Source organism: Gymnoscopelus braueri (assembly GCF_963280865.1).
Source record: "Gymnoscopelus braueri genome assembly, chromosome: 15".
Classification (NCBI taxonomy): Eukaryota; Metazoa; Chordata; class Actinopteri; order Myctophiformes; family Myctophidae; genus Gymnoscopelus; species Gymnoscopelus braueri.
The window spans coordinates 14,991,968-15,015,203 of record NC_137620.1 but is presented as its reverse complement, the minus strand read 5'-3'; the positions used below and the strand labels follow the sequence as shown (position 1 = coordinate 15,015,203).

Here is a 23,236-nt window from a genome sequence, read left to right as displayed (position 1 = left end):
GTTAGAATGTTTCAAAAACATATTCCAAATCCAAATGTTCGGCATTTTATTGCAAGAGTTTTTCAAAATAGCAGATCTACAAGATGCGTCGCCTAGTTCATTGTATTGGTTCTCAAAGTGGGGTCCGGGGCCCGGGGGGGACCCCCAGGGGTCTTTGGGGGGGGGGTACCAGCTGGGTCCCCAGCAAAATCTTTTAATAAAGTGTCACTCACAATCATTTGAACCTTTTATCCATATTTTCTAATTTGGCTATTCAAAAATAGCAGATGTACAAGTTCATAGCGCGGCACTCATGAGCTTGTAGATCTGCTATTTTTTTGAAAGATATTGAAAATGTGTGCAAATCTTTAAATCTTTTTTTTTTTTAAAGGCCAACATTTTTTAACACAAATTTTTGCTTCTGGGGGTCCCTTGCACAACATATTTTCAGGTGGGGGTCCGCGGTCACATACATAACGGGGTCCTCGTCCTCCTTATTGGCACGAAAAAGTTCCTTTTGGCCATATTTGTCTCACAAAACATGGCAACGCCGTTCGAGGGGGCGGTGACCAGAGAGGGCGGAGGACCGTCTCCGACCGAGAGAGCATTCTGTTGAAGTTTACACAAACCCTCTCACTCTGCTGGGCGTTGCAGGGGATCATATGAGCTGACAAAAACACAAACAAACAAATAAAGAAACAACTAAACGAGGCGTCAGGAAGGAATAAGGAGCGATCGAGGCCTGATCATGGATGGTGAGTACACACACACACACACACACACACACTCACAACAGATCTACAGATTGCTGCTGTTTTAGGAGTTAGTGTTGGTGAGAGTTGTTTTGCGCACAGACAGACAGGGAAAGCCCCGCTGCCATTGGTTTTGTGTTCATGGCAGGAGGAGTTAGTGTAATGGTGATCTCTCTGCTTGCTTGTCACTATATAGGAAGTTCTCTTTTTCTCACACTGTCCGTGATTTCAAAATGATTTATTGTGTGATATTGCTTGAATAATATCTCTCATGTTGCCAGGTTTGTGCGTAATAATACCGATTTTGGCCCACTGCCATTCAAACTAGATTGTCAACCTTTTGATTGTTGAAGAAGAAATAGGAGGCCTTTTCTTTTTTCAGATGGGTGTTTTAGAGAGAGATCATAAATGCGTACATATCAAAAGAAGAGCCGCACACCCAACCCCATGGGCAGTTGTTGGAAAGTAACTTAAGTACATTTACTCAAGTACTGTACTGTTTATAATACTGTAATGTAATTTATAACATTAATTTAGTATTTAATATTTTCAGTATTTTTACTTCTACTCCACTACATCTCAGAGGAAAATACTGTACTGTTGCTCCACTACAATTATATGAAAACTTAAGTAACTAATTACTTTTTGATTGCTATTGATTTTCATTATTATTACAAAACACACGAACCACTTCAGCCATGTATATGTTTCGGCCATTTGAACATAGCAGATCTCACGACGCATTGTGAGCTTGTAGATCAGCTATTTTCAAGATTTTTAAATACATTTTAAACTTGTGAAATGGGACATTCTGCGCAATGAGTACTTTCTACTTTTGATACTTTTAAGTACATTTTGATAACAACACTCTTGCACTTTTACTCAAGTAAATTTTGAATTCTGGACTTTTACTTGTAACAGAGTATTTCTACATTGCAGTATGGATAATTTCACTTACGTAAAAAAAAAGTGAGTACTTTTCCCACCCTGGCCCATGGGAATGGCTGACAGGCTAGTTACCAGTTGTAACATATTACACTGTAATAACACTGTTACACAGTTTATAGTGTGTTTGTTTACTCGGATGTGAGTACAGCCTAAAGGGAAAGTGAGTCATTTAGTTGCTCTGCAGCAGTATCAGGCCCCAAGGCTGTAACTGTGTCAGTCTCCTCTCCAATCGATATCATGGCCTGAAAGTCTGTCAAAAGTCAAAAAATATGTGGGTCTGAGAGAAAGTTAGGGCGTGTGTGTTTGTTTCTGTTTGAACTACTGAAGGGAGAGCTGCTTCATTCTGTAAGCTACTGCCAGTGATGGTAGTGTACTCACAGCATGTTTTACTTAATTAAAAGTATAAATACTGCAATGTAGTTTTACTCTAGTTACAAGTAGAAGACCCCTATTCGAAATGTATTTGACTGTACTTAAGTAAAAGTACAAAAGTATCAGCATCAAAATATACTACCAAAAGTAAAAGTACTCATTGTGCAGAGTGTCCCATTTCACAAGTTGAAAATGTATTTTAAAAATATTTTGAGAATAGCCGATCTACAAGCTCACAATGTGTCGCATCGCGACACATTGTGAGCTTGTAGATCTGCTATTTTCAAATGGCCGAAATATATATAGAGCTGTAGTGGTTTGTGACGTGTTTTGTTATAATAACAAGAATCTAAACTAAAGTTTTCTAATAATTGTATCGGAGTAAAAGTACAATATTTGCCTTTGAGATGTAGTGGGGTAGAAGTAAAAGTATTGACAATTGTAAATACTGAAGAAAGTGAAAATACCTCAAAATTGTGTACAGTACTTGAGTACTTAGTTACTTTACACCACTGGCTACTGCTACCTGATATAGTTTTTTTTCTATACTTTAGTGATCATATAATATGGCCCTGATATCAAATGCATTCTCACACACTCATATATCACAGACCTCAAACGCACTATAATGTCCATACTTTGGCACATCAGGGAAAAGAGGCGTGTTGAGACGTGCAAGTCCTTTACCTTTTCAAAATGAACAGAGCTATGGGGCGGAGCTTTGACCGTCCATCACAGACACAAATCATGCTCTGCATCTCTCTTCTCTTTATGAATCGGAACAAAGCACAGAGTTAAAGGAGTGAAATTGGAACAGCTCCGCTCAGTCCCATTGAGCAGCTTCAGACACAATGGAAGGGGCTGCCAGGGCCCTTTACAATAAGCACCGTCATTCAACACCTGTATTACACCCTTGCTCGTCTTTGTGTATTGACTGATACTCCACTGTTAAGAGTTCTTCCCCGAATTGGCACCGGGTGAAAAAAGGGTTACAAAATCGTGGGATAAAAAAAGGGGGGAAAAAAAGAGTTCTTCCCCGAATTTTATGACAAGCAATTCTCTTTAGTTGTGAATCACACTTGTAGTCCAGAAGTTGTTGTGTCCAGTAGATTTTTCCAGCTGCAGCAACGCAACCCAAAAAACCCTCTGCCCAACCACAAATATGTGCTGAAGCATGCAGTGTTTTTTAGTTGCCTCTTTTTGTGCTCCATGTTGAATCTATAGCATAGGTCTTCAACAGGTGGTCCCGGGACCCCTTTTGGGTCCACCATCGCTCTTCTGCGAGGAGGTTTGTTGTAGAAGGGGAAAACGAGCAGACCAAGTACAGAGCCCAAGGTCAAGTCTACTAAATATTGAGGGTTCAAGTGGTTAAACATGAATCCAATTTGATATTAATAGAAAGGTTGATGTGTAAACACAGTTTTATACAATGTAGTGGGGGTCCCTGCTTCATCCCTCTCTCGGCTAAGGGGCCCTTGCCCTGAAAAACGTTGAAGACCCCTGATCTATTGCATCAGAATGGCAAAATTGTGGCTGAGGAAGTAGAGCAACTGTTAGGAAACCAGAGGGTCACACAAACAAATAAATGTTGATTCTTCAGCAGTTCTTGGGTAGTTCTTTGGGGTGCTTTAACCTATTAAGACCGGAAAAGAATCTGTCATTTTAGATTTTAAGCAACCATTATTTTATACTTTGGCTATTAAAACATAGCAGATATACAAGCTCATGCCGCGCTCTGAGCTTGTAGATCTGTTATTTTTGAAAGATCATGAACATTTAGGCAAATCTTTGAATATATTTTAAATTTGTAACTCAAATCTTTGCTTCTGAGGGTCACTGGAACTGAATATTTTGAGATGGGGGTCCTTGACATGAAAAAGTTTGAGAACCACTGATATTATAGCAACATAAGTGTTTCAGAAAACTGTTAGGATTTAGAAGACATATGTAGAATTGGCCTCAGGTCTTAATGGGTTAAAACAAGTGCTATATAGCACCACTGTCATACACAATGAACCTGTTCAGCCCCTGTATGGTTCTTTAGTTTAGGGGTACTCTACGGCAGTGGTTCCCAAACCTTTTAGCTCAAGACCCAAAAGAGAAATTAGACGTTTGCCCGGGACCCAAACTAGTGACAATAGCGGATCTACAAGCTCACATATAATTTGTGCCGCATGGCAAGCTTGTGGATCTGCTATTTTCACTACTTCTTAAACATTCTTTTTTTTTAAATGAGAATTATTAGATTTTATTTATGAAATACTTTTGAAAAATGTTGGAATTGTTTTTAATTGCTGAAAAGTTGTGACCTTTTTTGTTGAAACTTTATCAAATCTTTCTCAATTGTTTTATTTTTTTTATGTAGGAAACAACAAAAAAAAGGGATAATTACTCACAACCCATAAAAATTGGTCGGCAACCCAAACATGGGTCCTGACTCACTGTTTGGAAAACAGTGCTCTGCTGTCTCTTTAGCTTAGTTCAAACTTCAAAGCACCTCTAATAACACCAAAAGAGGTTCCCCTATAATTACAACGACCACTTTTAGTGTTATTTAGCACCGTTTTTGTTTAGTTCATGCCAGTCTGAACCCTGGCTCTTCCTGGCTAGTGTGGGGGTGTCCCTGAGCAAGGCACTGAACTCCAACTGCTCCCTGCCTGGGAGGGGAGCTGTTCAACAGTTGCTCACTACTCCTAGTAGTTAGGACTAACTTAACAAACTTTAACCACTTGAACCCCAGCATCCATAGTCTATTCTGGGGGGAACATTCGCCAAAAATAGCAGAACTACTAGCCCTGAGCTTATACATCAGCTATTTTGTTTCTTGCCAAAAGAAAATCGGACCAAGTATAGTTGCAACTCAAGCCAGTTTTCAGTGGTTATATGCAGAAGACGGTGAATTCCAGGTACAGTGTGCAAATGTACTTGCTGCGTTCACACTGGCAGATACGAAGATACAAAGATACACAACATATCTGTTGCTTTGTATCTTTGCAGCTGAAGTTGAAACCAGCTCAACCTTTTTGTAGCTTTGTAGGTGTTGTAGCTTTTGCAGCAGCGACAAACGTCGGATGTATCTTTCTTTGTATCTTCATGTTGCTCGCTTACATTGAAAATGAATGACTGTAGCTTTGTAGCTGCCAGAGTGTGAACGCATAATATGCCCCAACAATTCAGTTGATGAAACATGGTTCATTTATTTATTGCTGCTACTACTACTGCTGCTATCACTATACTGCAATACTTGTAATAAACATGTGATTGTATTTGTTTACATTCTCTTCTCTTTTGACCACAGGGCTGTTTGGATGGGGCTCGACCCCGTTAAACCATGGTAAGGAGCACTTTAATTCCAAACTATTAAGTTTTATGATGCCATTTTTTAAAAATAAATGAATAAGTAGATTGTGTATCAGTGAAATACTGGAAGGACACTGAGGATGTAGCCTGGGCAACATGTACTGTATGTCCTAAAGCACTGGTTCTCAATGTCAGGTCCAGGGACCCCCAGGGGGGTCCCCACAAGATTATTTTTTGGGAGGGGGGGGGTCCCCAGATGACAGTGAAGTGACAATTTAAAGACTTTTAAGGCCTTTTTTAATACGTAAAATAAAAGAATGAAAGAAAGAAAGAAAGAAAACAAGTCCATTACTGCATCAAAAGTGGCCAAATAGGCAAATAATATAAGAAAGAGGCATAGGGAAAATAGCCGATCTACAAGCTCACAACGCCTCACATTGCGAGGCGTTGTGAGCTTGTAGATCTGCTATTTTCACAATATTTATCTGTGGAACCGAGTAAAAAAAATGTAATGCCTCAACTCCTACAATTCCAAACTGCTTGTCAGGGTTGGGGTTCCCCAGTTCAAATATTATTAAAAAAAAAATTGGGGGGGGGGGGGGGGGGTCGCAGCCTGAAAAGGTTGAGAACCACTGACCTAAAGTGTCTTAACTGAAAGTACATGGCAAGGCTACAGGAAGCTCTGGTAGACTGGACAAAAGGTACTTCCTGTAGACCTACTTACGGTTAGAAACTTTAGTTGTTCTTTTCCTGGCTTTATCTCCTCGTGACAAGGAGATAAAACTGAATGAGGTTACTCAGGACCTTGTGGAAGTTGTGGTTATTATGGGCTGCTACTGTTGGCTGACTGACTGGCTGAGCCTCCAGAAATATCATTCACAGTGTGAGAGGGTTTGATTGGAATCTTGCAAACGTGTTGATAACAGATTCTGCTGTGCAAACAATGTGTGTAGTTAGTAGATCTACTGTAAATCTGCCATCTTCAAATGACAAAAGTTGTTGTTTTTACACGTGGTGTATAAATGCTGTGACGATAGTCAATGTCAAATACATATGGATGGGTTCCTGTTTACTGTAACCCAAACAACCTCATTTGCATGATAATCGCAATGAAATACATCTGCTAAGCCTTAGTAGTACCTTATTAACTAAGGTAACGTCACTACATAAAAGGAAAGGGCCATGAAACCCCAGGCTTGTAGTTTTCCAATGAATATGTGTGTGTTGGATTTAGATGTGGTGATGTGCCGATGTGCAAGCATAGACGTTAGTCAACGGTATTGTCAGCGCACACATTGACACACCTAAATCTAACGCAAACCCATTATTAATTTGATAAGCTGCAGCTGTGGCTCACACCATGGTGTACTGTAAGGTCAACTACAAAATCAGCCTTGGGTTTCATCCCCCTTCAACCCATTAAAACCGGGAAAGCATCTGTGTCATTTTACGTAGATTTTAGCGTTGGCTATTCAAAAATAGCAGATCTACAAGCTCACAGCGCGTCTGATATTTTAGATTTTTTTTTTAAATCATGAAAGTGTGAGAACTACTGATTTAGAAGGCATTTGTAGAATCGGACTCAGGTCTTATGGGTTAATGCAAAAGTGTGCAAAAAAGGTTGAGTCATATTTTTCGGCCTGCGTTCAACTTATTATATAAGATGTAGGCTGGAAAACATGTAGGCTGTTTTCTGCAGCGTCTAACTGGCAATACAGGAAGTTCTGGTAGGCTGGACATGTTGCCTTGTACTACCTGTATTTACAGTTAGACCCTTAGTTCTTATCATTATAGAACAGAATAATCAGTACTCACTAAAAAGTACTCATTATGCAGAATGTCAGAAGGTATCATTATGTATAAAAGTTACAAAAATCTTTTGAAAATAGCAGATCTACAAGCTCAAAACACGTCATGATGCAACGCGTTGTGTGAGCTTGTAGATCAGCTATTTTCAAATAGCCAATGTTTAAATAGGGCTTAACTCTTACGGTTTTACCCTGCCAGAGTTTTTTTAGAGCAGTCTGTAGCCTCTGCCAGGGTTTTGAACGATTTTGTTACCTTTTCAAGTAGCCACAACATTTTTTCCTCCAGTATGATTGATCCCCTGATGGTTGCTAATCACTGAGGAGATTCAGGTGTGGTTTCACAAATGTCAACGAGGTCATTGTGACCTCGTTGACATGTGTTGTTTGATGTTTGAAAATAGCTCAAAACCAGTAGTTTTAAACCAAAAAACAATGTGAATTGTTTGTCCGTTTGAATTTTAACATTGAAGTGAATGGAGCAGCAAATCTTTGGAAATTGTTATCTCCTTATTCGTTTGGAATATCGAAAAAATGTCAATACTAAATATTTAGAGAATCTTTTTAGATTTTTTTTTTTAGTTTTTTTTTTTTTTGTTTTTTTTTTTTTGTGGATGTTTATAAACGTCTTTGGCAGGCAACAGCTAATTTCTCAAAGACGTTTATAAACGTCTTTTTGTTTTGTAATACTAATTCAAATCTACAAAGTAACTAGCAACTACAGTATTCAAATAATTGTAGTGGAGTAAAAGTATATTTGCCTCTGAGATGTTGTGGAGTAGAAGTAAAAGTATGGAAAATTTGAAATACTCCAGTACAGTACTTAAATGTATAGAGTAAATGTACTTGTAGTTAGTTTCCACCACTGATTCTGGCCTATATAATGTAATGCAACAAATTGCGATGCAAGGTTTAAAGTGGTTAACAAATCTGTCTGTGTCTACTGGTGCGTCCATCCAGGTAACCCCTTCATAGAGATCATTGAACAGCCGAAGGCGCGGGGGATGAGGTTCAGGTACAAGTGTGAGGGCCGCTCGGCCGGAAGCATCCCAGGAGAGAAGAGCAACGACACCACCAAGACCCACCCAGCCACCAAGGTGGGTTGACTGCTAAATGAACTAATCAGTTTAATCCATTATAGAAAATAATCGATAAAATATCGATTAATCGATTAATTATCAATCCCTATTTTGAGCATATCATTATATTTTAACAATTTGACTTTTTTGGGGGAAAATAGACAATCTACGAGCTCACGTGTTGTGATGCGACACATTGTGAGCTTGTAGATCAGCTATTTTCCCAAAAATTTGCAACACATCGTTGTGTGATTAAGTATAAGATAACGCTCAAGTGGTTAATGAATTTGCTTATCTAGAAATTTGTAAAAAATAAAATAAAATAAAAAACCTGCTTTTCGATTATTCAGTTAATCAGAAAAGTAATCGATAGAATAATCGCTAAGAAAATGATCAATAGTTGCAGCCCTAGTTGACTGTGTGTTTCCATGCCTGTTTTCTACACTCTAAACTCCTGGGTGTAATTTAACCCTGACGGTGCCAAACTGGACTCTGAAAATGGACCCGTTAAAGGTCCAGCATGAGTTTCATCCCGTCTTTGACACCTTTTTGAATTTTTTTTAAAATCTACCTCTCTACCTCTCACTTACAATGAAATGCCCAAAATAGGGACGATAGGTTGAACGTTTTGAATACCTGACAATGTAATGTGTAAGTATGTTGGTTGCATAATTATATTGTGCTTTATGAGGAGAGCCTCCTTTTTTATAGACCTTTTATCTATCCACCTTTTAATCCTTCTATGTGTCTTGGCTGCTGTAACAACTCGATTTCCTCCTGCAGAAGCAAAGTGCAATAAAGTGCAATCATAAATCTGGAAATTCACTGGTGACTTCATTTTATTGGTCTACTACATTAAGGACAACTCTTTGGTTACCTGTTGACATACTTGCCAGCCAATGACAAAATATTAGGTTATAACTGTCGGCTAACTGGTGTTCATTTCCACCGCGGTTTGATACAAGGGTTGTGTAATGTTTTTGTCTTCTTAATCTTGTCATTCTAATACAGTATTGCCAGATGAAAGGGCAATTTTGAGATGACCTAACTTGCATATCATGATGTATTTCCAAGTGGGACATTATATTGGGTGGAATCTTTTGATTTGAACGTTTGAAAAGTGGGCATCATAACATCCTCAATGGAATTACAGTTGAAGATTGATGGGTGGACACCATGATGTTATTGCTTCAAGTCTACATAAGCACAGGTCACATTTCGTTTTGGCACATGTTGTGAAATTGGGTGTATGATATGTCCGGGATGTGATTTGGCCAGGAATGTGATCTAACAGGTATTTTTCATTTAAGCCTGTGTTGAATGTTGCCAAAACCTGACACTCAATTACATGCAGTGGTGTAAAGTAACTACATACATTTACTCAAGTACTGTACTTAAGTACTATTTTTTAACTTTACTGGAGTATTTCCAATTTTCTGTACTTTTACTTCTACTCCACTACATTTATTTGGAAACTTTAGTTACTAGTTACTTAGTGGATTTTTACAAAATATACATTAACCACTTCAGCCCTTTTATACATTTCGGCCATGAGCTTGTAGATCGGCTATTTTCAAAAGATTTTTATACATTTGAAAAGGGACCTTCTGTATAATGCATACGTTTACTTTTGGTACATTTTGATGTCAATACTTTTGTGCTTTTTACTCAAGTACATTTGAATTCCGGACTTATACTTATAGCGGAGTATTTCTATATTGCAGTATTGATTCTTTTACTTAAATAAAATGTTTTAGTACTTTTTCCACCACTGATTACATGAGACCTTTATGTTCTCCTCGCCAGGTGCACAACTACAGTGGCCCCCTACGTGTTCGCATCTCCCTGGTGACCAAGAACTCTCCGCACAAGCCTCACCCCCATGAGCTGGTGGGGAAAGACTGCAAACATGGCTATTATGAAGCTGACCTGCAGGAGAGGAGGATACACAGGTACACTTACTGGAACATGTGTACAAGCAGGGTCTTAACCATTAAAGGAGTAGTTCACCTGCAAAATTTATTATTTTCAATTACAAACCCATGAAGCCTTGAATTCAGAGAGATTCTTTAGTTTTTGTCGCATTCCTAAGCCAATAATTTGATGACCGGGTCATCCGTCAATCGGAGCCTCTGCAAGTGTCGTACCGTAGACTCCGCTGGTCATCAAATTAATGGCTTAGGAATGCGACAAAAACTACTCCTGGGTGAACTACTCCTTTAACCCATTCTAAAAATGCCTTCTAAATCCTGACCTAAGTTTTCTGAAAAACGTATAAAAATAAATATTTATTCAAAAATTACAAACAATGTATGTTGCTATATATTGTACATAGCAACAGGTACCCCAAAAGGGGTTCCCGTCCTGAAAGGTATAGTTACAAAAAGGGGTTCCTGCCCAAAATGGGGTAAGACCTGAGGCAGATTCTACAAATGCCTTCTAAATCAGTAGTTCTCACACTTTCAAGAGTTTTCAATAATGTCCAAAAATAGCAGATGCACAAGCTTGCAGCGCGGCACAAATTTATATTTGCTATTTTTGAATAGCCAACGCTAATATAAAAAATGACAGATGCTTTCCCAGTTTGAATGGGTTAACCCTAACTCGAATGTCCTCCTACGTCTGTGTCGCTAGCCAAAAATACGTCAGTTATAACGTGGGTTATTTTCACTGATATTTAGGCTTTAGGGCGATTTGTCCGTGTGAGTGAGTTTATGCGCAAGTGGCATATGGGGGCAGAGAGGATGTCTGTGTGTAATCTCAGTGCATGACGAAATGTAAACAAACAAGATAACACGTGGCAACTTTCCGTTCTTGTACACATTGTAAGGGATAATGTGCAAATGCAAAAATAAACCCCAACAGGGTGAATCACAGGGGTTTGTTTATGTTGTGTATCACCGATTTGACATGGCCACAAATCATGATGATGAAAAAAAAGCAAGTATTGCCCAAGCCTATTTGTAAAACACGGCAGCCATGTTTGTTGACAATCGACATGGTAGAACCACCTCTAGCATTAGGAATCGTAGCCCTGTTTGGGCTATTATCATACAAGCACCTACAGTATATGTTTGAGAGGTGTTTGTCAAAATTGGTTAGTACCTGCTGATGTAAGTACACATGACAACAAATTAATAAATAAATCCTACACATTTTTTTATATAAAACTACACAAATTTATTTTGCATAAATTGTTAGCTATGTCCCCATTTTGACCAGTGATATTCTCTAAAAGTCCTCAAGTTTAAGCAAACCTATTAGCGTACACATTTCTGCATCCTTTGCAACGTAAACAGAGGTAGATCAGCGGTTCTGATCACAATCTGGCATTATTTCAACCATAATCTCTATTATTATACACGACTATGGTTATTTCAACCATAGTTGTGTAATAATAGAATAAAGTAACCTGTAAATGCATGTATATGGCATGCACACATATACCCTTTCAGTTTAGACTAAATACTGATACATGCACACTCCAATGGTTGAGAAAGACTTATTTATGGCTTATTCTGTGGTATTTTCATCCACGCCCATTGTACCGAAAGCTACAATTATTGTAAGTGTTGATGTACCCATTTGTGGTTTGCTTTCATCTCACTCTCTTGCCTGGTTTCAGTTTTCAGAACCTGGGCATTCAATGTGTGAAGAAAAAGGATGTGACTGAAGCTATCACTTGTAGGCTGCAGACCCATAATAACCCCTTCAACAGTACGTACAAAGTTAACACACTCGCTCGCACCTTAATTACTCTTCCTTGGACCACATCCATTTCCCAGCACCTAACCCTAACTTCGACCCCTATATGCCTAGCTATAACCTAATCTTTCAACTTTTAAATCTTTCAAAAGATTTGTATGTATGGACATTTCCCCAAGATAAATAGAAGTACAAGAGAACACACACACACACACACGCACACGCACACGCACACACACACACACACACACCCACACACACACAGAACTGAAACCATTCAAAACACCTCCCTCGCAAGTTTTGGTGCCATTGTATTATCTTTCATTTTTTCCCGTCTTGTTATGTTAAAAGGAATTTCACTGCGTTTATCATAGGATGCAGTTAGGGCCTTGACTGTGCACCACACCCATTTCTTTTCGCTGTGTTTTGGCTGCAGTTCCCGAGACCAAGGTATGGGAGGAGGAGTTTGACCTGAATGCGGTGCGGCTGTGCTTCCAGGCTTCGATCACGCTGCCTACTGGGGAGCTGTTTGCCCTGGAACCTGTGGTGTCCCAGCCCATCTATGACAACAGTGAGAGAGCGGCACACAAACACTAACCCTTACCAACTATTATTTTTTATTTAAGCAGCGTAGTTTTCAACACAGATCACATTTAACACTGAGTTTTTAAACATCTTAACTCTTGAGACTGTAGCTGCTGGTTTTCAGCGCACAATTAATTTCATGTGCCTTTTGCTTTGTAAAGACAAATAAAGATTGAACGCTAGCATCCCTATTCTGGTAGGAACTGGAAGTGGGAACATTCACCAAAAATGACAGATCTATAAGCTCACAACGCATCGCAGCGTAACGTCTTGTGAGCTTGTATATCGGCTATTTTGTCGATAAGCTACATACTCTACTGTATATGAACTGTAAAGAAGATCAATGGAACTCCAGATAAGAAAATGTAATATGAAATGTGCATCCCAAATCTGTAGGCTGTAACAACAGTTACATTTATATTTCTGCACAAATAATGGATTGTTGTTATTATTATATACCTGCTGTACATTTTTAGGTTATGTCTGTCAACCTAGATTGTTCAGAAACCAATTCAGATGGGCATGGCTCTCCTGTGAATCTCTTTCAACAGATCCTATCATAGCTAAACTGAAGACCGCTTTTTTTTCCCCAGCCAAATCGTTCACATTGATCTGAATAGTTTTTATGGCACAAAACATAGCTTTTGTGTCTTGTGATTTTCTCTGAATATAAAGTATTTCTTAGCAGTCGAAAAAGCTGTACAATGGCATAGAAACATTATGCACATTTGGTAGCATGCAGGCTGATTACTTAAACTTTTAAAGGGAACTATACGGTAATATTACATTTTGGTTTTCTTCGCTTGCATAAAGTTCGTTTATACCGAAGAAGGCATGTACGCCAAAATGTAATAAAGTCAGCTACTTTGGGACTCTTGGGAGCTACTTTGTAGTGTTTTCGATTGTATTTTAATTCTGTTCTGCACCTGCCCTACATTTTGGATGTGCATGTTCTATTTGTTTTCTTCTAGAATCGACAAGTGAGCATTTGGCTGTTGTCTAGTGTTATCATTTGTGCTACTGAATGTGTTTGTGCATATTATTACTATAATAAATGTGTCTTTCTCCCAGGAGCCCCAAACACAGCTGAACTGAAGATCTGCAGGGTCAACCGGAACTCTGGAAGTTGCAAAGGAGGGGATGAAATCTTCCTGCTGTGTGACAAAGTGCAAAAAGGTAGAGTAAATATGTCCAAATGGCAATAAAAAGGCACCCTTTCTTTAGCTTGGCCGTAGACTTTACAGAATATAAACAGAGAAAGGAGGCCATCTTAAACATCCATAACAGATTTAACAGTCAACAACATAATGTGTCTTAGTGAGGTGTTGGGCCAATACGAGCTGCCAGAAGAGCTTCAATGCTCCTTGGCATAGATTAAAGTCTCGGAAACTCTACTGGAGGGATAGAATGGGGTTCCATTCTAACGAAAGCTATTCCCTCATTTGGTGTTTTGACGATGGTGTTGGAGAGTGCTGTCACTCACGTCGGTCCAAAATCACCAATAGGTGTTCAATTGAGTTGAGATCTGGTGACTGCAAAGGCCATAGCATATGATTCACATAAATATCATACTGTACACGTCAAACCTTATTATCATCCTGGAAGAGACCACTACCTTCATGATAGAAATACTATATGTCTTCATAGGATAAAGGTGATCACTCAGAATAACTTTGTATGGATTTGCAGTGCCCTCGCTCTAACGGGACAAGTGGACCCAACACCAAGCCAAAACAAATGTTAAATGTTAAACAAATGTTAAAAGCCAGAACACAATAATGCTTTCAATAAACCAAAAATCTCTTTTAAAAAAAAAACATTGCGAGGCTATAGCAATATTTTCATATACTTATTTATATTTGAGGTAGGTTTAGGGATAACACAAATGTCTCGGGAATTAGTCATTAGTATTAATTAATACCTTAACCATGGGTTGAGGTATCAGAGTGAATAAGACAAGTGTGTTACAAAGAAACTGGAATAACAAATAGACAACAAACCTGGCATCTTTCTAAATAGCATACTTAGCATCATCTGTCTACAAGTAAACAACATACCTAGCATCTGGCTAAGTAACCTAACTAACTTATCTAAATAAATGGAGCCCAGGCTTTAATATTCAACCTCATTATTTATATTTCTGGCTTATGCTCACACAAGAAACCAATGTGCTTTCTTCCTGTATTTGAATGTTACCACTTCTTGTAAACGGCACAGCACAAAAAGAAAAAGGAAATTGCAATTGGTTCCTTGCTAGGATTCAAAGCAGTGAAAACAGTGTTATGATTAAAACAGGGTTATAAATGTAATTCACAAGCCTCACGTGGTCCAACATTAGTCACAGATCAGATCCTTGACACACTGACACATCGTCTGACTGCTTAAGCCTGATTTTCACTTAACAGTAGTCGTATGATGGTGTACTGTGCCAAGAATAGTGGGCTATTTTAGAAGTGTAAGCTAAATTCGCCGTGGAACACCATCCTATGATGAAGTATAAATTAGGCGTTAGCGCCAGCCAGCCGGCAATCTCATTTTCATTTTTATCTCAGATTTTTTTTTCTTTTTTCAACTCCTGTGCATCATTTCTGCTTCTTCAAAGCTGCAATGAAAAAATGCTATGTCCTCTTCCGACAAAGTTGTAATTGCAACTGCAACACCCGGGATTCAAACCCCTGTGTCCCGTCACTTGTGGTTCCTGAGGTTCCCCACTTGTCTTGTCCAGGAGAGATATCGCACTCATCAGCTTCAGGCAGTACTTCTTGTCAACCAGTCGGTTTCCTACCCGACACCAGGGTCAACATTTCTCAGTGGAAGAGTAGGGACACCACCTCCAACCACTGCAGATGTGCTAGTTATACTGTATTAACATACTCATACAGATGGGTTAAAATAACGTTTTATTCATTAAAATAAGTGTGCAGCTTTAAAACTGAATTAAAGTAATGCTATAATATCGTTTATGGACAATTCCATTCATATACTGTCCCTTTCTCCTCCTGCCACTGCTCTTCTCCCTACAGAGGACATTGAGGTACGTTTCTTCCAGGACACCTGGGAAGGGAAGGGCACTTTCTCCCAGGCTGACGTCCACAGGCAGGTGGCCATTGTGTTTCGCGCGCCGCCCTACCGTGACACAAACCTGACCGAACCCGTGAGGGTCAAGATGCAGCTCCGCCGACCCTCAGACCGCGAGGTCAGCGAGCCAATGGACTTCCAGTTCCTGCCCTCTGACCCAGGTAATGATGAAACGGGATTATTTTGGTCATATTGTCTGCAGTTTGTACGGGTGCCAGAACAATTGCTTGAAGCATCACATTTTTAATAGAGTTCTTTAAAGTATTTAGTTGGTGTTGCTCAGTGGTTACCATGCCAAGGACTCCCATATAGCCATTGTCTCTGGCTGCGCTGCGTCCCGCTATTGCGAGATGGTTTAAAAAAAAAGAAGAAAATTGCTAAATTAGCCGATCTACAAGCTCACATGTCAGGATGTGACACACTGTGAGCTTGTACAACTGTTATTTTTGCTATTTTTGAAAATAATTGTAAACTTTTGACAATAATGACATACCCAAAAAAGAGATACCAACAATCTTATATGAATTTTACTTGAATTAAACTTATTAGATTTAGTTTTTAATGATTTCTCTTCATTTTCCTCTTCTTTCCAATTGGCCAGGCTGGGGGGTGCAGCCCTTACTTTGAAAACCACTGGTGTAGCTAACAATGTTCTTGAACTCGATTGTCGAAAACCCGTGCAATCTTATGAGTGCCCCTACAACGAGCTCAAATGTTCTCGGGATACTGAACACGAGCAAAAAATATTGGAGATGAAATTATGAGATTGTGCCCGCGTTGGGTTTAACTATATTACATGTCATTAAAAATGTCCATATAGATGAGTACCGACTCATGGAGAAGAGGAAACGCACAGGGGACATTTTCCAGAACCTGAAACTGGGCACTATGCTGCCTGGAGGTAAGCGTCTACAATATGCTTTATCATTCTCTTTTATAAAGCAATGACACCATGTTGAACTTTAAGGTTTGTAGTACTGCTGTACATCATGGTGTAATGTCATTTTGTAATGTATTTGTTTTATGTTTTTCTCAGTGGGCTTGCCACCAGACAGGAGGCCCATAACAACTGCAAGGAGAACCGTCACAGTCAAGCCTCAACCTCAAGTAATGGGTGTACAGTCTGGTGAGCCTTTCAGTTTTGTCACATCATAGCTTTGCATGCGTTTCCATGTGTTATTAAAGGAGAAACTCCTTGTTGCATTCGATGTCTTGTTGGACAATAAACAAAATGAGCTGAGGAATCACCTGTGCAGTATTCAGAGACGAGGTAGTGAAAGTGGAGATGACTAAGATGTGTTTTTCATCCTGCAGGTGGGAACTCAGGGGTGCCCCCTGGTGGTCCTGGTGCTGCAGCTGCAGGGAAGCCTCAGACAGCCTTCCAAACCTCCTCTTACATCCAGCGTGGCCAGCTCTTCTCTGTCCAGCCCAAGGTAGAGGCCTCCACTGCCTCCTCCACCGCCGTCAATCAGCCATGGAAGTTTCTGGAAAGCCTGACGCTGGACTCCAAGCCTAAAGCCACCCCGGTGACCGGCTACAGTTCATCCCAGGCCTCGGCCTCTTCCACAGTCAACCAGGATTACCCCACTGTCAACCTGTCCGATCTCCATGACTTTTCCTTCTCCACCTTCCCCTCTGCCACTGCTCAAGAGACTGCCGCCACCCAGGGGACCACGGCCTCCTTTACCCTGCAGGGCTCCCAGTTCCGAGTAGATGACGCCCCATTAGGGGACGATGACATACCAGATTTTCCTAGCTTTTCGGAGGCCCAGGCCGCAGGCAACCTGGAGAGTCTCATCATGGATGATTTTGAGAGCCTGCTGAGTCAGAGGCTTGGGGGCGAGGGAGTTAACGCTGGCTCAGCTCCGTGCCACCAGGCGCCCTCGACCGGCTCGTCCGCCGCCACCCAGAACATTGCAGACACAGCCAACAACCCGGGAAGCACTTGGATGAACTATCCCAACAGCATCGTCAGCCTGCTCCAGAGCGAGGGCATGATGGACAGCTCACCCAGCAACGCTAGCCAGCGCATCGTCCTGGACGAGTTCGACGAGCTGATGTCTGCCGACGAGGATCGCCTCATGTCCATTTTGAACAGCGGGAGTCAGGCCGCTTTTGTGGGGCATCCAACTTAAGAGCTCACCCGCATGAAACATCCTGTAGACATTTGTAAAGCCAGACCATGTACACATGTCATTTTGGGGGACTCACCCATTCAAAGTTCCTGCATTTCTCTCTAAATAAAGCCAAAATAAGGAAATATGGTGAATATGAAGAGCTGGTTGGGACGGAATGCTGCAAAAATATTCATTGAAGACGTGCTTGGAAATACTTTGAAGAATCTAGGTAGCATTTGATGTGGACAGAGTTGATAAGGTGTGGACTTTATCAGGCCTTTTTTTAACCAGCCAGCCAGTGAACAATAATCAAACTCAAAACAATCGGATGTTATATCCCCTCGTAAACATTACTTCTGTTGATGATTGCACTTGCTATCACTTAAAACCACAATTGAGCATCCTTATGTTCAACCACTGTCATCTTGGTGCAAGAGTGTCCATTACGAAAACAGTGTTCTGCAAAATATATCATCAATATATTGAATGTTGCCCTTTTATGGAATTCATGTGGAATCCTGCAACACATGGTTTTATCGTTAGATTATCGTCCCTTTTTGAATAATTTTAATCAATTGAACATTATCGAGTTCAATTTGGCCCACATTTTGGACTTGGCTGTACAATCTTTATTTGCAAGTGCCATGTCCCACCCCAGTATAAAGGCTATGCAGAGGAATTTGTCATTTGCTGGATGTTTAATTACGCTAAACATTAGCTCTGAATTAAAATGGGTAGAATTACTTGTTTGAGGTCGTAACTGTCAGACAGAATTGTCTTTTAGATATACCATTTTTCGTGATGCTCTTAAGGAAATGTATTTCTATCATCTTGACAACTAAATACAGTATAGGTGTACATGTACATACGTAGAGAAATGGAAACACATTGATATGTGAAATATACAGTATATTCATACTCATGTAAACATGTTAATTCAGCACACATTAAAATAACAAAGTAGCATCTGCTGTAATCCAGCATTTCAGAATGGTAGGTCACCTTTTCTACACCATATATAGTCAAGGTCACATCAGGCCTCTTGGAAACGGATGAATGTGTAATCTAATATTTTGTACAAGTATAAGATTTAAGGAGATTTTATCTATGCAAATTTTATTTGTAAAGTGGTTATTGTTTTTGTCACAATACAAATGACTAACACTGAGCAATAAAAACACGTGTTATAAGACACTTCAAAATGAATCTGTATTTGGCAATTCTGTAATAACAGCTATGGAAAAGGAAAAACATGCATTATGAAGAAAAACATCCTTTCCTGCCTTACACATTTTCCTTAAAGCAAGTTTTGTTCTCCGGTATCGGGTCGGATAGGTAGCTGTTAAGTGTATTTCCAAACAACCACTGACTTGTTTTAAATTGAAATTGACATGTGATGATTTAGACAAACTTGAAAAAAAATTGTTTTGGTTTGTAAGCCAAAAGTATAAAGTACACATTCAATCCCTGACAATCAACAATCTTTTTTTTTTTGTAGAAAAAAAAACAGCATTTAAGTACAAATAAAAGAAAAAACCTTCATACATTATGAAGAAACATATCCCGCCTTACACTTTTTCTGTCAAACAATTTTTGTAAAACATTTCTCCAGTCTTGTGTCGGACAGGTTAGCATACTGTAAAATAAAGAAAGAACCATTGATTATTTGTTTTAAACTAGAATAGCTGAACATCCAATAAAGGCATGAAGAAATGGCTCAGAATGATTAGACAAAATTGAAACAAAAACAACACTTTTTTGGTAGGCCATCTTCAATGCCTGACAGACAATCAACAGCTACCGGTATGTCAGTCATGATTTAGTTGTAGAACCACACAGCATTATTATGTGACTATTTTTAAGTAGCTTCTCCTTTTTATCTACACCCTCTGGGTAGTAGATGCACCTTCTTGCTCTCATAGGACCCTATGTGACTTCCTGATTGGTGACTTTGTTAATGACGAGGGAACGCCTGGGTACACACTCCAGGTCGAACTTGCTCTCATATATGGTCGGGCTGAGCTTCCAGCGGTTGTTGCGGTAGATCCCCAGGTAGGTGTACACGTCGGGCTTGTAAGTAAGTGAACACTTGACCCCCGTGGCGCGGATGGCCGCGTCCAACCTCACGACCTCGTTCTCCTCCGTGAAGTTCTCGTTGTAGCAACAGATGACGTGCTTGCTGTTGCCGGGGTCGTGGGGGCTCACTTTACACATTTTGATCTGGCCGTCCGCCGTCGCTCTGGCCACGCACTCCCAGGCGTAGTCGACCTTGAACCCGGTGTCCAGCATCATCAGCCACTTCCCGGAGAGGACGCCGTGGTTCAGGGCGAGCTCCTTCACCGTCTGGTGGTTCACGGGCCGGCCGCTGGCTTGCAGCTCGTCCCAGCTGTCCTGGAGGCCGTCGACGTCCCCGTCGCTGGGGCAGTGGTCGGGTCCCAGCACGGCGATCCACCCCACGGGGCTCCTGCCGTCCTCCTCGTCGCCATATCGAGACACCTGTGATTAGGGATGGGACGACATGACAATTACATGTCACGATTTCTGTGACAAAACGATATTAACACGGTAATCAAAATATGCTTAAAACTTTAAATGCCACTTTTGTAACCACTTGAACCCCCAGCATCCCTATTCTGGGGGGAATGTTCGCCAAAAAGTAGCCGATCTACAAGCTCACAAGATCTGCTATTTTTGGCGAATCAATTTGTGTAGAGTGAAATAAGAGCGTACCAAATGCACTCTTTACATATCCACTTTATCAAGTATAGAGGGTTTAAGTGGTACTGAATTTGCAGCTCAACAAAAGCCAATTCATCCTAGTGTACGACGGAGGACAATTTCACGATAAAATCAAAATCTCCGCGATACGATTATTGTGAGCGTTAATTTTTTAATCACAATACACGATAATAATGATTATCGTCCCATGCCTACCTGTGATGGCCTGTTGCTCTCCAGCCAGCTGTCGAACTCTGCCCTGGGGGTCCTCCGTGAGTCGAAGATAATCCAGGGGTCCATGTCCGCCGCCATGGCCTGCGCAGCATAGGTGTCTGCGGTGAAAACATCTGGCTTTTCCGACCCCTTCTCTTCTGGAACCACCTCCACCTCCATGGTTGCTGTCAAAGTGAGTTGTTTTAATGGGTCCAATGCAAGCTTTCTCCTGTTGGGGAAAAAAGGTTTCACGTTAGCGCATTCTTTTGATTGATCGATTGATTGAATACTTTAGTAACAGTTTGTTGCAATAGTAAGTGATACGATTATACAAATGGTGCTAAAAGGATAACACAAAAAGCCTTAAGCCAGGGCTCGTTTCCATTGTGGTCCTGTGTATTCAATTCATCGAAACATTTAAAGACATACAATAATCTGCAAGACATCATCTATACTAGTAGCAATAAAACATAATACAGTTAACAGTTGGGGGAGGGGGGGGGTGTTAGCATTTCTGGTGTTAAGCTTAGATTTTACTAAGTTACACATGGCAGACAGGTGCTCTTGTATGGCTGTTTTGAGTCAACTTTATATTGACTGTAAAAATGCACCAACATTTTTTTTTTTTTTTACATGATTGTGCACATTAACAGTATCTTTAATTATCAACTAGAGCTCGCATTTCTTTCTCAGTTTTAAATATAGGTTTGACAATGCTACTTTCCAGTGGTGTAAAGTAACTAAGTACATTTACATTTTGAGGTATTTTTTACTTAACTGGAGTATTTCTAATTTTCAGTACTTTTACTTCTACAAAGTACTAGATACTTTGTAGATTTTTATTAATATTACAAAACATGCATTAACCACCATATATACATTTTGACCATTTGAAAACTTGTGAAATGGGACATTCTGCATAATGATTACTTTCTATTTTTGGTACATTTTGATGCCAATACTTTTGTACCTTTGCTCAAGTAAATTTTGAATTCTGGACGTTTACTTGTAACAGAGTATTTCTACATTGCAGTATTGATACTTTTACTTAAGTAAGAAATGTGAGTACTTTTCCCACCACTGATGATATTAGATGCTACTTTCAGTTTCAATACTGAAGAGCTGACTGTTACACTGATGATGAGAAGCAGCTAGCCACACACGCTAACTGTAGCATTTAGCTGCTATAGTTTAGTTGATTCGTTCACTTTGCATGCATTTGCATAATAATACGTACTTCTAAATATAATAATACGTACTTTTAAGCACTTACACAACACCAACCTGATAGTTAGGCTTAGATATTGAGACTAGTTGTGAGACTAGGCTGTGTTGTTCCTTGGAACTAAACCGTGTCACATATTATCCTCCAGACGGACCAGTGTTGCCAGATTGTGAGTGAAATAAGCAGCCAGTTCTATGAAAACAAGCACAAAAGATGAGACATAGCAGTGGCAGCCATTTTGTGGTGCCACAGATAGAAACCTCATTCATTTCCCCCCATTGAGATTTCCAAAAATATTTATATAAATTATTTTAAGCATGGAGCCAAGCCATCCAGGCTCCTGGACTGGTGAATCATGACTGTAACAAACACACTTGATTCTGTGTAAAAAACAAATAGTTGAAAACCGCAAAAATATATATTTATTAAATATATAATATCATTAAATATTCAAATATTTCAATATATTTTTTGACACAGAATCAAATGTTTCATGGTCATGATAATCATCAGGAGCCTGGATGGCTTGATTCTAGCCTTAAAATAATTTAAAATAAATATTTTCGGGAATCTCTATGGGACATTTTTATGGGCTTTCTATCTGTGGAACCACAAAATGGCCACCACTACATGAGCACTATAAACCCTTATACAGTACATTGGCCATTTGAAAATAGCAGATCTACAGGCTCACAACGCCTCACGACTATTTTCAAAAAATAATATTGAAATAAAATGTGAAATATTTGGAAGAGGTTTTTAAACATTCTAACAACACAAATCTGGCACAAAACATTTTCAGATGTGGGTTAGGGGACAAAATACATGTTGTGGTCCATGACATACAAATATTTGAGAACCACTGGTTTAAATAATCATTTCAAAAATGTGGAAGCTCAAGCCCAAAATAAGCAACTACACTTTAAAAACAAGCCCCAAAAAACGCAACCCACCAATATTTACGAGCAAATTTACAGAAAAGTAAACCCAAAGTCGCTTATAATAAGCGGACCTGGCAACGCTGATTATGTTTCGGAGAGATGTTTGACTCTCTTTTATGTTTTGCAACGTTATTGATCCGGAGTTGTTTTAACAGAGATAGCAGCACGAAAAGTTGCCATTCACTGCATGGTAAAGACTCTGACTCACACTGTGGTCTGTCACTCACAGCCTTACCTTGCCTGTCAATCTGGATTGATTTCAACAAGTCAATGAAACAAACTCCATTGATCTTACCGCCGCCCGGCGCGAGAGACGCTCAGCTGCCTGCTGCCAGCGAGGTGTTACATCGCTATCAGCAACCTATTGAAGTCTGTCACTACTCGGGCTGATTTTATTTTATTAGGCAAAAGAATGTAAA

At 39.8% G+C, this 23,236-nt stretch overlaps 2 protein-coding genes across 7 annotated transcripts; one reads left to right on the top strand and one right to left on the bottom strand.

Annotated features, from left to right (window-relative positions):
- The first annotated feature begins 599 nt into the window (after positions 1 to 599).
- On the top strand, positions 600 to 18,983 carry rela (v-rel avian reticuloendotheliosis viral oncogene homolog A). The gene is made up of 11 exons (XM_080451275.1): positions 600 to 734; positions 5,350 to 5,385; positions 8,117 to 8,253; positions 10,042 to 10,187; positions 11,861 to 11,952; positions 12,377 to 12,511; positions 13,597 to 13,701; positions 15,549 to 15,764; positions 16,424 to 16,504; positions 16,640 to 16,729; positions 16,918 to 18,983. Exons 1-11 carry the CDS (start codon positions 728 to 730, stop codon positions 17,736 to 17,738), a joined length of 1,866 nt encoding a protein of 621 aa, XP_080307401.1. The 5' UTR covers positions 600 to 727; the 3' UTR covers positions 17,739 to 18,983.
- LOC308101801 (UPF0696 protein C11orf68 homolog) lies at positions 18,816 to 23,158 on the bottom strand. 6 transcript variants are annotated; one of them, XM_080451278.1, is made up of 4 exons: positions 23,053 to 23,144; positions 21,911 to 22,068; positions 20,655 to 20,880; positions 18,816 to 20,216 (listed from the first exon to the last, which is right to left on the bottom strand). In XM_080451278.1, the coding sequence occupies exons 3-4, from the start codon at positions 20,829 to 20,831 to the stop codon at positions 19,647 to 19,649; spliced, it is 747 nt and encodes a 248-aa protein (XP_080307404.1). In that variant the 5' UTR covers positions 20,832 to 20,880; positions 21,911 to 22,068; positions 23,053 to 23,144; the 3' UTR covers positions 18,816 to 19,646. The 6 variants fall into 6 exon arrangements, with proteins under 6 accessions (XP_080307404.1, XP_080307403.1, XP_080307402.1 ...); XM_080451277.1 differs by having other exon boundaries at positions 21,925 to 22,068; XM_080451276.1 differs by having other exon boundaries at positions 21,936 to 22,068.
- Positions 23,159 to 23,236: the final 78 nt, after the last annotated feature.

Coding starts and splice junctions, on each gene's coding strand:
- LOC308101801 (XM_080451279.1), bottom strand. CDS start 20,831: ATGGAGGTGGAGGTGGTTCCAGAAGAGAAGGGGTCGGAAAAGCCAGAT. Junction 20,217..20,654: donor AGAGCAACAGGCCATCACAG/GTAGGCATGGGA, acceptor CCCTAATCACAG/GTGTCTCGATATGGCGACGA.
- rela (XM_080451275.1), top strand. Junction 11,953..12,376: donor CCATAATAACCCCTTCAACA/GTACGTACAAAG, acceptor TTTTGGCTGCAG/TTCCCGAGACCAAGGTATGG. Junction 16,505..16,639: donor GGGCACTATGCTGCCTGGAG/GTAAGCGTCTAC, acceptor TGTTTTTCTCAG/TGGGCTTGCCACCAGACAGG.